The 14,653-nt window shown below is 49.9% G+C and overlaps 6 protein-coding genes across 6 annotated transcripts; 4 read left to right on the forward strand and 2 right to left on the reverse strand.

The window, feature by feature from the left end:
• Nucleotides 1-915: 915 nt before the first annotated feature.
• N7506_004842 (ferric reductase family protein) lies at nucleotides 916-2,916 on the forward strand (the record flags this gene model as incomplete). Its single annotated transcript, XM_056954136.1, has 3 exons — nucleotides 916-1,519; nucleotides 1,567-1,628; nucleotides 1,675-2,916. 3 exons carry the CDS (start codon nucleotides 916-918, stop codon nucleotides 2,914-2,916), a joined length of 1,908 nt encoding a protein of 635 aa, XP_056813025.1.
• Nucleotides 2,917-4,675: 1,759 nt separating this feature from the next.
• On the forward strand, nucleotides 4,676-6,268 carry N7506_004843 (amino acid transporter; the record flags this gene model as incomplete). Its single annotated transcript, XM_056954137.1, has 5 exons — nucleotides 4,676-4,804; nucleotides 4,855-5,116; nucleotides 5,172-5,363; nucleotides 5,411-5,802; nucleotides 5,849-6,268. 5 exons carry the CDS (start codon nucleotides 4,676-4,678, stop codon nucleotides 6,266-6,268), a joined length of 1,395 nt encoding a protein of 464 aa, XP_056813026.1.
• Nucleotides 6,269-6,957: 689 nt separating this feature from the next.
• N7506_004844 (uncharacterized protein) lies at nucleotides 6,958-8,295 on the forward strand (the record flags this gene model as incomplete). Its single annotated transcript, XM_056954138.1, has 1 exon — nucleotides 6,958-8,295. One exon carries the CDS (start codon nucleotides 6,958-6,960, stop codon nucleotides 8,293-8,295), a length of 1,338 nt encoding a protein of 445 aa, XP_056813027.1.
• A 478-nt stretch (nucleotides 8,296-8,773) lies between these two features.
• N7506_004845 (transcription factor domain-containing protein) lies at nucleotides 8,774-10,801 on the reverse strand (the record flags this gene model as incomplete). Its single annotated transcript, XM_056954139.1, has 4 exons — nucleotides 8,774-9,136; nucleotides 9,198-9,486; nucleotides 9,536-9,956; nucleotides 10,000-10,801. The coding sequence occupies 4 exons, from the start codon at nucleotides 10,799-10,801 to the stop codon at nucleotides 8,774-8,776; spliced, it is 1,875 nt and encodes a 624-aa protein (XP_056813028.1).
• Nucleotides 10,802-10,812: 11 nt separating this feature from the next.
• On the reverse strand, nucleotides 10,813-11,205 carry N7506_004846 (Zn(II)2Cys6 transcription factor domain-containing protein; the record flags this gene model as incomplete). Its single annotated transcript, XM_056954140.1, has 2 exons — nucleotides 10,813-11,055; nucleotides 11,101-11,205. Coding segments are annotated over 2 exons (348 nt in total), but the record flags the coding sequence as incomplete, so codon positions are not given.
• A 251-nt stretch (nucleotides 11,206-11,456) lies between these two features.
• On the forward strand, nucleotides 11,457-12,937 carry N7506_004847 (putative GTP cyclohydrolase II; the record flags this gene model as incomplete). The annotated part of the gene is made up of 4 exons (XM_056954141.1): nucleotides 11,457-11,549; nucleotides 11,596-12,552; nucleotides 12,603-12,884; nucleotides 12,932-12,937. 4 exons carry the CDS (start codon nucleotides 11,457-11,459, stop codon nucleotides 12,935-12,937), a joined length of 1,338 nt encoding a protein of 445 aa, XP_056813030.1.
• Between the last annotated feature and the right edge of the window lie 1,716 nt (nucleotides 12,938-14,653).

Raw genomic sequence — 14,653 nt, forward strand, 5'->3', positions numbered from 1 at the left:
CAATGGTATTTGGCCTTTGCTAGAAGTTGCAATTGCGTCACGTCTGCTACGTTGGATCCACTCTGAAGACCATTGTTCACAGCGTTGCAGTTGCGTCCCAGCCAGCCGCGCGGGCCACGTTAGGGCTTTGATGATATGACGTTGGGTTTAAAACAGAGTTCTTCAAGCTTAAATTTTAAACTTTACAGTTTTCTGTCAAAGTCAAAGAGTCAGCCAAGCAATTAAATCCGTGTAATAACTAACATTTATTATTATTGTGTTCATTTTTGACCTTTCATTTGAAAAGGGCTTATTCTATGCCCGGAGGCGGCAACAACGGTCAACATTCCCGAGGGTTTCCGTTTTCGGATTGCCGAACAACAACAACTGCATCTAGGCCCCTTGTCTTTTTGCTCCAAGTTTAGTCAACCCGCAAATGTCATTATTAGCACTTTAATTGACTACATTCTCCCTAATCAAGCCAAGTGGCCCCGATTGGGCCATGACAGGGCAGTTCCCGGGGATCTAGAATTGCCGGCCACTTACCGCGCGCATCCCCTTCCCCATGGTTAACCTTAACATCCACCCGCACCAAGATCTACTTCGCCCGATTCGGCGTTACACTCGCCATGTGAGACACGCAGTTGTCCAAAACGTGACGATGCTTTCATTCATATGGGGCAAGACCAAACTTGCCTACCCCCCAGGGGTCAATGACGGCATATACCCATCTCCAGAGTGGTCCATCCAATACAACGCCAATTATACATCAAGATTAATTCTCTTCCCACGCGACTTCAATTCTTTTTAGATACTTACACTCTCACCCTTGGTCTTCAATCTTGCAGGAGTGGCCGGACATTCCACGCTCTCTGTGGTTGACTATTTCCTCATCTTCGATCAGCATCTCAAGTCTCTGTCTCGTCGGATGGCACAATGGGTGTCCAACTCAAAGGAAATGGTACGGGGGAGCCTCCCATGAATCCCACAATCGCAGTGCCTTTGTTTGTCGCCGGTGGTGTCGTCGCTATCATGTTCACCTGGCAAACTGCCATTCGCATTCACAATCGCCAAAGATCGAAGAAGGCTATGAATGGAGGAGACCAGACACAACTGGCAAAGGCGGGTTGGCTTGACGCTACCCTCAAGAAGCACATTTTCTATGCGCCTATCTGGGGAACCCGCCACAGTCGCGAGTTTCGATTCCTCAGACTCCACATGGGATCGATTCCTCTGAGGTTGGAGATCATTGCTTTGTTGATATACCTCGCGCTCAACCTGATCTTCATCATCGTCACGGTGGACTGGTGGATCGACGATTACGCCAAGAAGATGTTCCAACTCAAGTATTCTGCAGGCCATTTGGCTGTCATGAACACACCGGGGTTGGTTCTCGCTGCTGGAAGGAACAATCCGTTGGTTCAAATTTTGGGGATATCCTTCGACACCTTCAATTTCATGCATAGATGGGTTGGTCGGATGATCGCAGCCAATGCTGTCATTCACATGAGTGCTGTATTGGCTGGTCACGCTTACAGTTGTAAGTAAAGCTCATCATAAATTGGTTACGAAGCTTACAATTGCTAGATGGCACCGACTACGTCCTATATACCATATGGCAGCAGAGGCTATATCTCGGCGGTCTCATTGTATGCAATCCGCCAATTTCGAATGTTTACAACTAACACATCATAGGCCATTCTTGGATTCCTTTTCATCGTCGTTCAGTCTTTGTCGCCGGCCCGACATGCCTTTTACGAACTTTTCCTCCATCTTCACATAGCGTTGGCATTGATGTCTTTCGTCGCTCTCTGGTACCATCTCAAGAACTTGTTGCAACAGCAAGTTCTCCTCGGCACGCTGATTCTATGGGGCCTGGACCGCGCAAGCCGCGTTGGAATTCTTCTTTGGAGAAACCTTGGAAGAAAACCCACCACTGCCACAATCGAAGCTTTACCTGGGTCTGTCGCTCGCGTCGACGTGGCGGTATCTCGCGCATGGCGATTCCGTCCTGGTCAGCATATGTATCTCTACATGCCGCGCCTGGGTTTGTGGACTTCGCACCCATTTACGGTCGCATGGACATCGACGTCGGGTACAGCAGCCCTTAGTGAGAAGCGTGGCTCGACTGATTCTCTACGAGCTCTGATTGGAGGATCGGAAACAACGACCATGTCTGTTTTGATTAAAGGTCAAGATGGCTTCACTAAGAAGTTGATTCAAAAAGCCGAAGATTCGGCTGAAGGGTCAATCAAAGCGATGGCGTTGGCAGAGGGACCATTTGGTATGAACGCCTTTCTCGGCTCCATTTCGATCGCTAACGTTATAGGTGGCATTCACTCGCTTGAATCCTATGGCACTTTGCTACTCATCGCCGGCGGCATTGGCATCACTCACCCTATGTCTTATCTGAATGAGGCCATCAGTACATTCAACGATTCGAAGACTGCCACTCGCAAAGTACATTTGGTGTGGATTGTCCGCAGTTTAGGTATGAAACAAGCCCTCTCGGTATCTGAACAAGGACTAACATGGACAGACCATCTTACTTGGATTCAAACTTTCATGACGGAGATCCTCGGTCACGATTCCTTGAACAGCCCAATCAGTCCCAACGGCCACTCATATTTCCAGTTCCCACAACTGATGCTCTCCATCAGCCTGCATGTCACAGCTCACAAGGACTCCGTCGAAGAGTACATCCCACAACCAGACACGCCGTGGATGCAGTGTGCCCCACCTAGCGTGCCTGTTAACATCCACCATGGCAAGCCGTGTATCAAATCTATACTGGAGAAGGAGAAATCAAACCAGATAGGTGCGATGGCGGTGAGCGTCTGTGGTCCCGGTGGCCTGGGCGACAGTGTTCGGGAAGCCGTGAGAGATGTGCAGGGAGAGAAGACGGTTGATTTGTTTGAAGAGGCGTTTTCATGGTGAGAACTTATAATTAATCATGTAATTAGGCTTGATGGTTCAAGCGTTTTATATTCTTTCCATACACTTTTGAACAGCCTATAGGCCTTGTATAGATCGCCTCTGGGAGGCTTTACACATTCGACATATATTTATGCATTTCTCCCGGGCCGTCTCCGGGGCTTCAGGGCTGAGTGCCACTTCCAATCATCTAATCTTTATTCAAAGAGTCTTTGATGATATGACAAAGTCTTATTAATGAGATAAAATTTTATCAATCCGCTCAGAGAAAGCATGGGCAGTTTGGAGCCCAAGATATGGACGAAGAGGGCACCTGTCGGCTTCGAATCCGAGCTGGGCGCAAGCCGGGACAGTAGCCCGCCTTGTCAATTGATGACCTGATGGATGTCATATGCCCACGACAATGCCACAAATGGCCACAAGTCAAGTACGATAAAACACGCTAGCACAAAACACCACATGATAGTCGTCTGGATCTATGCTGGAGCCTTCCGGTGATTCTGACCCGGGTGTGGCGGGCCGGGGCCCCGATGGGGCCCCCGGATGTGTGGGGAACTAAATATTTTTTGTATGGGGATCATGATAGGAAAACTTACACGTCGGCAGTGACTATTAACTAAGAGTCCTGATATGATAACTCGAGACAATTCTTCACATTTAAACAAATTGAATTAAGGCAGCGCGTTTTGCAGGCTTCGGACATGGCAAGCAATCTTAAGTGACTTCATAAGAGAATGACCATGCTATCACATTTAGTTCAAAGCTCGTCTGCCATTCTGAATGCAACATTGAGCTTATGATCCATTTAGACCCAGAAAACTACACGACCGCTGAGGTGTCACTGGTTGAATGGGACACGATAAAATGAGTCAAATACTTCAATCCAAAGCCTGCCAGGAGGGCGTTAGCCGATGGCTTTGATCTTCCTCGGGGGTCCTCCCGGTATATACTTGCGTTATACCAACTGTAGTGTATATGAAGCGGCAGTTTAGAAATAACACAGACCTTCAATTGAATCAAATTGGGCTCTGTCTGGCTGAGGATTGCCTGACGTGGGAAGATTCCCGGCCTGGCATTGTTGCCCGAGCATATTCAACATACAATGAGTGGCTGGATGAATTCGTCGGTAGCCCTGCCGCTGGCTACTTTGATGTGATTGGCGATCTGTCTGTATTGAGTCTTGAAACCGACCCCTGAGACCCCATGCGGCGACCCCTTTTCTCTAGCTCGTAAATTTTCCCGATAAAACTCGGGATCCTTAGCGAAAAAGATCTGGATTCAATGTATACATATATCCCCTGTGCCTGTGGACCTCACTATCGTGAGAACCTGAGTGATGTGGTTGTTGAAATTGCTTGGTACATCATGAAATGTTGGTGTCCCTCTACCAGTTGAGTGCAGGATGGGGAGCAAGTTGAATTGATTCAAAAATGCTAGAAGCCCCTGTCAATGACGCCGGCTAAGCGGGGATACAAAGTTCATACAGCCCGAGATATGATAGCCATCCAATGACAACAGGTTTCACTTACCCAAGACGCTCCAGTAAAGCCATCTACTTCCTTATTTCTCTCTAATATGGCTTATCTCACCTATCTTGGAAGTTGTGGAGGAAAGCTATGATCACATTTTCATCGGTCTCGGGCCCGAATGCTTTGATTAAACTTACTTTATAAACGGCCATCCTGCCCAGCAAAGTGCTACATCACACTACTACTACATTGTCAACCGAACAACCCACAATTCCAAGCTACATGTAGCAAACATGACAGAAAAGAAGGAAGCCAGCAACTTGACCCCCGTCCCTTCACAGGATGGTCAGGTCGAAGGCGTTCAGCGCACCCACGATGCAGTCTTTGGTGAAATCACAGAAGACGGGCCTAACTACCGCAATGTTGGACATCCCCCCGGGCAAAGCATCAACATCGACTGACATTTTTATAGGTTGGGTGGATTGGCACAGTTGCATTGATGACGAAGAGTATGATTGGCATTGGAGTCTTGTCGATTCCAATTGCATTCGACACCTTGGGTATCGTACCGGGAGTCATCGTACTGTGTACCATTGCCGGTATCACGACATGGTCCGATTACATCGTGGGTGTTTTCAAGTTGCGGCATCCTGAGGTCTATGGTATCGACGACGCGGGGTATTTGATGTTCGGTCAAATTGGGCGAATTATTTTTGGAGGTGCATTTGTGCTTTGTGAGTATATCTTCGCCGCCTACCTACCCGTGGTCATGTTGCTCAACCGATGTAGACTGGATCTTCGTTGCAGGGTCTGGCATGCTGGGTATCTCGATCTCCCTGAACGCTATGTCTAGCCACGGTGCCTGCACGGCGATATTCGTCGCTATTGCCGCTGTCATTGGGTTGACACTGGGAAGTATTCAAACACTAGCCAAGATCAGCTGGCTGGCCTGGGTTGGACTTGTCGGAATTCTTACCGCAAGTAAGTATAGTCCCCTTATATCGTGATTTAGCTACTGACGAGTGCAGTCTTCATGGTGACCATCGCTGTCGGTCTCCAAGAACGCCCATCTGCCGCCCCTCAGGAGGGCGTGTGGGTCCCCGATTACAAGATAGTCGGCGACCCATCCTTCACGAAGGCAATCACCGCGGTGTCGACTCTCGTTATGGCGTATGCAGGAACCCCTGGATTCTTCCCTATTGTGTCCGAAATGCGTGATCCCACCAAGTATACCCGGGCGCTCTTCGTTTGTCAGACGATTGTGACGGTGACGTACCTTGTTGTTGGGTGTGTTGTTTACATATACTGCGGATCGTACGTTGCTTCACCTGCCTTGGGATCCGCCGGTCCACTCGTGAAAAAAATCAGCTATGGATTTGCTCTTCCAGGACTGATTGTCACTACTCTCCTTGTGATCCATGTACGTACTCACCTTAGCACTCTCCTCTTCTCGGCTAACATCTCAGTTACCGGCGAAATATATCTTCCTTCGCATCCTCCAAGGATCCAAGCACCTGACCACAAACACGATGACGCACTGGGTCACATGGCTCAGCTGTACAGTTGCTATTACCGTGATCGCATACGTGATTGCTAGCAGTATACCTGTCTTCAATGACCTTGTCTCCCTCGTTGGGGCTTTGCTTGGTACCCTCATGTCATTCCAGCCTATGGGCTGCATGTGGCTTTACGACAATTGGTCTCGAGGCAAGAGTGAGAAGTCAGTGAAGTGGATCTTGATGGTCTGCTTCAGTGGATTTGTGGTTCTTTCCGGGACATTCTTGATGGTGGCTGGAACATATGGCTCTGTAGTCAGCATCATGGAAAGCTACGCGGCATCGGGAGGCTCAGCAGCTTGGTCTTGTGCTGATAACTCCAACTCCTGAGGGCAGACCAGATATGTGAGCAGCTCGTGTACCAGCGTGAGCTCTCGTATGTCGCCGAGACTGCCAACGTACGAATGTATATAGTGCCCAAGGGGTGAAAGCTGTTCTGGATGACTGGTGAGCGTGCAAGGCAAGTTGGGAAGAAAGTGTGAGAGGCATTGATACTAAACTTCTCACTCTCAATTTCTCTTTCATACCTCTCCCCTTCCCCTCCATAGCGTAGAATGTCCACAACAAAGGACTTGATCGACATCGTACTTTCAACCGCTTACACGTTTTACCAGCAGAGCATTTCGCTCTCGGTGACCTCTCTCGCTACCTCTCCTATATACTCTCCCTCTTTTTTTCTCCTCTTCTCTCACCTCCCACGAACTCTCATCTTTAGAGACTTATCTGTCACCCTTCTAACCCTTCTGAGCCACGTCAGGTAAGCGGCACACCATTGACATTTATCCTGATCTTTTCGCTTTACCTCTGGTTCATGGCCGTCCGCAGAGGTTAGTCTTTCTTCTCTCACTCCCAATCCAGACTGACAAGCTCAACCGTCCAAGTCTCTTTCGGTATCAAGGTCTGCTTATATTTCTATTCCTCTTATCTGTACTGGTGAAACCTCTCTTATTCCAGTGAAGCTCGTTCTCCTCCCGACCATTCTCTTTTCACTCACACTGCTTTTCATTTAGTTTTCAACCATGACAGAAACAACTCCGGATGGCCTCTGCTCTGCCACAAACGCAGACCCCTTCATCCGGGAGATGCTGGAATGGGGAGCACTGTCGGTTGGGAATTTCTTCCGTGCCCAAGTGGACACAGCCCAGCCGTACGAAGAACTCAACTCCAACCACAAGGCTATGACTGAATCTGAAACCCCGATTTGCGATGACCTTACAATTCCAGTCTGGACGATCAAGAACAGAGTGAGTCTAAGTGACGCAAATGTCTTCCGCGTTTGTACAACGCCCCATGGTGTGCCCCAGAAGGAGTGGGCAACTCGTTGGCCATATGACTTTATGCTAGAAGGCAGTATCTGGCCAGACAGGCGTCCGATCGGATCAGGAGTGGTTATACGGACCAACGGCATGGGGTTCTATCCAATTTTCCAGGGGTACCTTGCGCTCTGCGGTGAGACTGCTGGCCGGTATACCTCGGTGGTCGGGCCCAAGCGGGCAGCCCGCAATGCACCTTACAAAGGTTTCCGTGTTGGACAACTGCTTGCAATGGGCAAGGATTTCCACAAGAATCCCGCGATCTACGACCTCAACAAATTGCCTCATGGAGTGAATGGCGGGAAATTCCCGATTGAGTTCAAGTACGCGGCAACGGACTTGGTCGGGCTGTTCGGCCGCGGCAAATTGACCCTGGCTCCTCTTACAGCATTCAGCGGTTTCTGCCCTCATGTGAATGAAGCCAGAACACTTCCGTGGACGAACAAGTCTAAAACCGGTTTAACACAGCCTGAATGGACCAAACTGATCGAAAACAAACATCTTGTGCCCCAGCCATCCACCCTCCGAGAAGACCTACACTGTGCGTCGTTTAGGTCTCCGCTCTTCCCATCGTTTGCCCATGTCCAATTTGCTGGCCCAGGAAATGAGCTTCTTTTGGAAGAGTTATCAAATGCCGAGTATGAGCACAATGGCCTCACAGGAGCAGCTGGCGGAAGGGCCTTAGAGGGAGTGGCCTGTCGACTACGCTACTTGATCCGGTGCATGGATGATATACAGTACACCACCGTGATGCTTTTGTTCGATCTGGCAGTTGTCCACGATCAAATCGTGATGGCCAGACGCATCACCAGCACTGAATGTGTTCCGATCGCGGAAATTGAGACTCGCTACCGCGAGTTGGAACATCGGGTCCAAATACGCATTTACCAAGAGACCCAAACATATGTGGCCGAATTATACCAGTTAGCTCTCAATTATGCGAGTTTTCCAGACGATGACCCGATCCGGACATCCGGGCACGCTGAGCCGGTGATGCAGGATCTGAGCAGACAAACAGACGATGTACAGCCCAGGCAAGAATAGCCCACGCCATAACGCCCAACTGGGCTTTACTCTTAATCTGCTTGTTTCCTTTTTCAATTCCAACCGAAGCGATCTATACGGGCCAGATGAGTCTTTTCGGGGCTTCGTTTCCTCGTTTTCTTTTTTTTATACTGACCTGCATTGCTCCTTGGGCAGAGATTCCAATCAGAGAGTTTTAATTCTTGCCTCGGTGCATCATAGCTAGTCTGTACTCAAAGTTCACATATAGACTACTATCCGCTCATCCAGTGTTTTTGGGCTCCATTTCGGACCAGGCATGGCATGGTTGTGGACAAAGATATTCCTGAGGTCGGCGCTACGTACCTGTCAGCATATCAGGATCAGTCTGGGTTTGGCACCAGCAAAATTTAGCCCTAATTCGTGAATATGTGGACTTTGTAAATAATGACGTAACTTATTTTGTGTTAGCAGACGGCATATCAACGCTGACGTCATTAATGTGATGTACAAGAACTTCTCAAAATAGCCATTGATTGAAAGCAACACCAAAATCCATATTATTGAACAAGTCCAATCCATCAACGTCAACCACAGAGTCGAAGTTGATCATAGAAGAGTCACCGAGGGTCGCATCGGGAAGTACAGACTGTGGCTCCAGGATTTCATCAATGATCTTGGAGAAGACCTGGCTTGCACGTTGGAAGAGGGCGTAGTTGGCGTTATCAGGGCGAGCAATTGATTCAAGGTGAGAAATAAAAACACTGAGGTTCCGAATGAGCGCTGATCGCGATGCTTCGTAGAGGAATGGTTCGCCGGTGCGCTTTTGGTGTTGGAGGGCTTTGATTAGGAGGCTGGCACTGGGAAACCCGTAGAGCAGAACCTAAAGTTCATTAGTATTCAAGATATTCATGAGACAGTATTTAGGATATTTTGCTAAGTACCGTCCACGTAAAGTCAGGCCGCAGATCGACCATCTGTTCTCGTTGGGTGCCTAACGTCAGGACCGTTGATAGGATGTCTGCGCTCACAGACAATAACGCTGTGTTACCGCGGGGATTTTTCTTTCCCGCTATCAATCGCTGGATGAGGAAGTCGTTGTATAGGTACGCTAGGTGCGATATGATCATCATGAGACAGACTGCTGCGGGGGATCCATCCCAACATTGTGGGGTATATCGCAGGTGGCCGGGCAATGCCTCCCAGGCCACATGGCAGCGTCGGGAGATATCCCTGAATCATTAGCAGATGCAGATGGACGTGATTAGACGATATCACTCACTCAAGCATGCTCTCCATATCAGGCGTCAATTTTTGCAGGGAGACTTCGAGGATTTCATCTCGGAAAGTGCTCACGATGAATCGTACTCGCATCCAGGAAGACCTTTGGACTACTCCGTGAAGGCTCCAGCCATTCTCGTCGATGTAGTCGTGCGAATAGTCTAGAACCATATTATCAGTGGCCAGTGCCTCGTCGCTAATGTCCAGAGGCATGCGACAGTCCGCGTAACGCCATGGAATCCGCGGCGGCCTGCCTAGAAATGTGGCGATGCTTTTATCAAGTTGGTATGCCGCAGCAAATTGCCTGCGACGTGTCTCTAGTAGGAATTCTGGTATTTTCCCTAAGCTCTTGGAGTCTCGATGCAGACCGAGGGCGAAGATGTCAGTGGAAAGCTCACCCAGTCGGTTCCAGCAGGATGGACCTATCAAAGTCAGCGGAGCACGAAGACAACGGGATAAACCTACTCGAATCCCCGTTGACGAGATCCGACAGTAAAAGATTTTCATGTACCAGCCAGATTGTCAAATCATTCAGAGGGGTCAGGATCTTGCAGATATACAATGCAGCATCACATGCTGCAAGCATCTTCCGTGCATATTGAGTTCGTGAGTTCCGACAGTCGGTGAATTTGTCGCGTGCAAGGCCCAGATACCTTGCTCGACCTGCAAGGCCGCACAATATTCCTACAATCTCGAGGCGAACGGATTGACCAGTGAAGAGAGTATGGAAGTCTCTGCCCTTGGTTGACGGCGGAATCTCAAAAGTCTCAGACGTATTGTGTATAATGCGCACGGTCAGCGAGGAGGCCAAATCATCCATCTTCTGGTTCGATATGCTTTCTTCGCACATTGCTTTCATAGGACCAAGACTGTTTAGGATAAAAGGTGCCGCAATTACCGCGCTCTGGCTGAGCGCATAATATTCGCGCAGCAAAGCCTCAACGGCGGTAAAATCACCCAAGGTCAACAATACTTCAGAGATTTTGTGGACCCAGTACGGCGGAAGTACTCTCTGGGGAGACTCCACATTCAAACTGAGGGTGTGCCGATCGGATAGATCGACATCTTCAGTCAATGGAGATACGAAACTTGTTGGGCCGAAATAGCCCGGGAGAAGTGGCTGGGTGCGGGCGGCCGGTCTGGACGAGCCTTCCTGTGCGCCGTTCGCCACGTATGAGTTGAAAGATACCTCATTTGAGTGAGGGTTTCTAGAGAATATAAGCCCGTATTCATGTGGGATGGCAATGCGACCATTGGGTATAAGCATTCTGGCCATATTTACCGTGCTGAAGGGGCTCGATCAAATGGCACACCCTCCGCCAATGGAAATATACGACGATCTTTTGGCCGTGTCAGGGGCGCCGGATGGTAGAAGCATCGCTGAGAGACTCCACGATCCCGACAACGGGTGCATACTGGTAGCGCGTGGTCGCAGCGGACTTTGTCTCGGCGGCACGGCTCGCAGGAAGCTGGCTTACCGTTGCGACGACGCGAGGTACTGCAAGCGGTGAGCAAGTAGGTCTATATTGATGGGAATATTTTACCTCATGAGAATCCCAAACAGACAGTGCTGTGTAACGAGGTAGGAGGTTCGGCGTTCGCAACTCCGGCCAGTGAGAAGTGAATGCCGAAGAACTCCGGGAAAGTGGAGACGCCCCATAAACAATGGGGCTAGGACATGACCTCAACTGTATACAGCAAGTGTATATAGATTGTTGGCAGAGTGACCGCTACTTCATTTATGCCTAATACAACGTTGGAATCAACCAACAAGAGCTCGACCAATCTGTACGTTTGCCCCTGCTGCATGAGATAAGCCCCTCCGATAACGTGCGGAGAGATAAGTCACATGGACTGCTACCCCCCTCTTCTTCCCCTTCTCTTTCACTCTGTTCTTCTGAATATCCCTATTCATTCTCACAATGTTGACAACAGAACCTCTTGATGGGGCAGTGCCCGCTGAGAAGCCCTCAGACACCCCAACCACCAACACGCGTTTCAGCAACCACATCATCGTATGAACTCCGAGTGTAAGGATGAGGGCAACACTAACAGATGCAGTTGACCACATACCCTGGCCAGAGCGGCATTGAGCCTGTTCCTCTCGAATGGGGTGCCCCGGATGCCAAATCTCGTGGTCCAATCGTTGTATCACGAAGCGGAAACCTCCTCAAGCGCCGCAATGCCATCGGCGCCCACGGTGGTAGCTACAGCATCTATAATGCGCTCGCGATTGCCGCAGGCGACTTGGATGCTGATTTCCGACCGGACTTCCGGAACTCCGAGCCAACTTTTAACTTCCCTTGGCAACCGGCTTGGGCGGATAAGACAAAGATTGTCTCCTTGGATCCCTATGGCCATGACATTGTCAATCAGTTCAAGGAAGAACTGGAGGCGGGCTGGGACATCCGCCCCACCATGGCGGTGACTCGCGCTAACATGAAGCTGGCGGAGATTGCAGACGATGTGAAGAACGGCCTGCTCGAGGTTGATGGGTCGATCCTGGTTGACTCTTCTGGTGAAGTGCGTGTGACCAAGGTGGCTGCCGAGCCGGTCTGGTATCTTCCTGGGGTTGCGGAGCGATTTGGTGTTGACGAGGGTACTCTGCGCCGGACTTTGTTTGAGCATACTGGCGGCAGCTACCCGGAGCTCATCACCCGCCCGGACCTGAAGACCTTCTTGCCGCCAATCGGTGGTCTGACTGTGTACATCTTCGGTCCCCCGGAGCGAATCTCGGATGAGAATGTAAAGTTGGCCTTGCGAGTCCACGACGAGTGTAACGGCAGTGATGTCTTCCAGTCAGATATCTGCACCTGCCGACCCTATTTGGCGTTTGGAATTCGCGAAGCGGTGCGGGAGGCTCAGAATGGGGGTAGCGGCGTTGTGATATACTTCCGCAAGGAAGGTCGCGCTCTCGGAGAGGTGATCAAGTACCTGGTATATAATGCGCGCAAGCGCGGCGGCGACACTGCCGATAAATACTTCACCCGGACAGAGAACATCGCCGGAGTTCGAGATGTACAGAACCTGCCTGCCCCTTCGCATGTCGAATGTGCTAACCTTTCCAGATGCGTTTCCAAGCCCTCATGCCCGACATCCTGCACTGGCTCGGCATAAAGAAGATTGACCGTATGCTGTCGATGTCGAACATGAAGCACGATGCGATCGTCGATACTGGAATCAAGATCCTTGAGCGCATCCCCATCCCCGACGAGATGATCCCGAGCGATTCCCGAGTGGAGATCGATGCCAAGATCCAGTCGGGATACTTCACCACCGGAAAGACACTTACCGATCAGGAGCTGGCTCAAGTCAAGGGACGTGGCTGGGAGAAGTGGGAGGACATTGCTGTGAGTGTGGCCCGTCGTGAAGTTAGGTTGATACTGACCCATCCCAGCACTGAGTGGAGTTTGATATTGTCTTGTTGTTATCATTACCGTTGTAGGCCATGGCATAGTAAACAAACAAATTGCATAACCGAAGTTTTCTTCAGTCAATCAAGAGAGCAAAAAAAGACATAATAAACTCAGCTGGACATCGGGACTAGGATTCGAACCCAGTACTTCGGGAAGGAAACTGACCCAACAGATGGAGAGGATTGGGCCCTTTGGAGATTAGCTGGTGCGAAATCAGGACATGCGACACCTCACCCAGCTGGTATTTATTATGCCAGGTATCCCTTATTTGGCCTTTTGACTTACACTTGACGTACCAAAACAACAAGACAAATTGGTCTGGGAACCCCGTCAATTCTTCTAAGTTGTATGAAGCTTCCAAGATTGTAGATGCTGGATGGGAGAGAAGCCTCAAGGTCCCCACCGAGGACTCGGAGCACCTCCGAGCTGAGGAGCAAGGGACACGACTTTGATAAACTCCCCATCGGCAAGCTGTACCGATACTAGCTTCCCCACATCCATGTGTCCTCCGTAGGGCGGAGGGATTGCACCCAGGAGATGTTTTTGTTTGGAAGATTTGCAACTCTCTAGGCTGAAATGGTGCTCCACCCGTGGATATACTGCTGATTTCTACGTTCTACAAGGCACGGAGCATATTGCCGGGTGATCATGGATTGTGAGATCGAGAACTGAATTGGACTTTAAGAGCATCACCGGTAAAGCGAAGGAATAAGTCCGCCATGAGTCATCCACGAGCCCGAATATAGGCAGAGAATTGTCAGGGAAATTAGCACCGAAGACATCAAAGATTTAAAGAGCATCCTGATGAGTTAAATTAGCATGAGGGTCAGTGGAGTAGGCGGCTAATAGTAGTCAGTGGCCTTGGGCACGGGCGAAATTGCTCTTTTCGGGACTAGTTGTAACTCGGATTGCTGGGCCATGAGAAGACGGTAGGCTCAGCAGGTGGAGTCTTGCGCTCTTTGGGGCCTTTTTACAGACAGTTCCTGGCGAATGAGTGACTCTAGATGGGGGCTAGAAATGACGACGAAAGTGTAACGGCCATCGCTGGAAATTCGTCGGAGAAGAATTGCGACGGCCTAACTAGCGGTAGCGCTGTTTTGATCCATTGTGGATATACGCTGGAGGGGCACAAGCCTCATACTCCACAGGGAAATGATGCAGCAAAGAAGTCGGTCAGGCACTCTTTTGAACGTCGTACCTTGCATTCACCATGGTATTTCATTGTGTATCTCACGAACAGAGGTTCAGCTCAACGAAATCAATCATGGAGGGGTCGACCATTCCATGAAAATTGAAATTGCGAAGCCGAGTATCCGCCGAGACTGTGAGCTAAGTCGAAGGTGAGGGGCCACTTATGACGCATGATCCCCAGCAGAGAGAGGGAATACGCTCTGAGTCTAAGAAAAGGGTTGCAAGGGCCGAAGTCCTGTGCTGGCCGACACCGGATTGGAGATCCACCGCTCATTTGGGTTCGCCCTATCCAATATGATTTGTCTCCTGCGCCGTGATGGATTCCGGTGCTGCCGGCACAGAGGGAAGAGTGGAGACTGGCACGATCAGATAAGATCATAACGCGCCCAAATTTTCTTCCCGTGTCGCCTCCCTGCGGGGCGCCAAGAACCCACGCGCTGACGTGTCCAGACGATCAAAAAGGAGAAGTTGAATTCATACTGACAGAGATGGACGTGAGAACAATAAATTTC

Source organism: Penicillium brevicompactum (genome assembly GCF_028827555.1).
Source record: "Penicillium brevicompactum strain IBT 35665 chromosome Unknown utg000003l_segment0_segment0, whole genome shotgun sequence".
NCBI lineage: Eukaryota > Fungi > Ascomycota > Eurotiomycetes > Eurotiales > Aspergillaceae > Penicillium > Penicillium brevicompactum.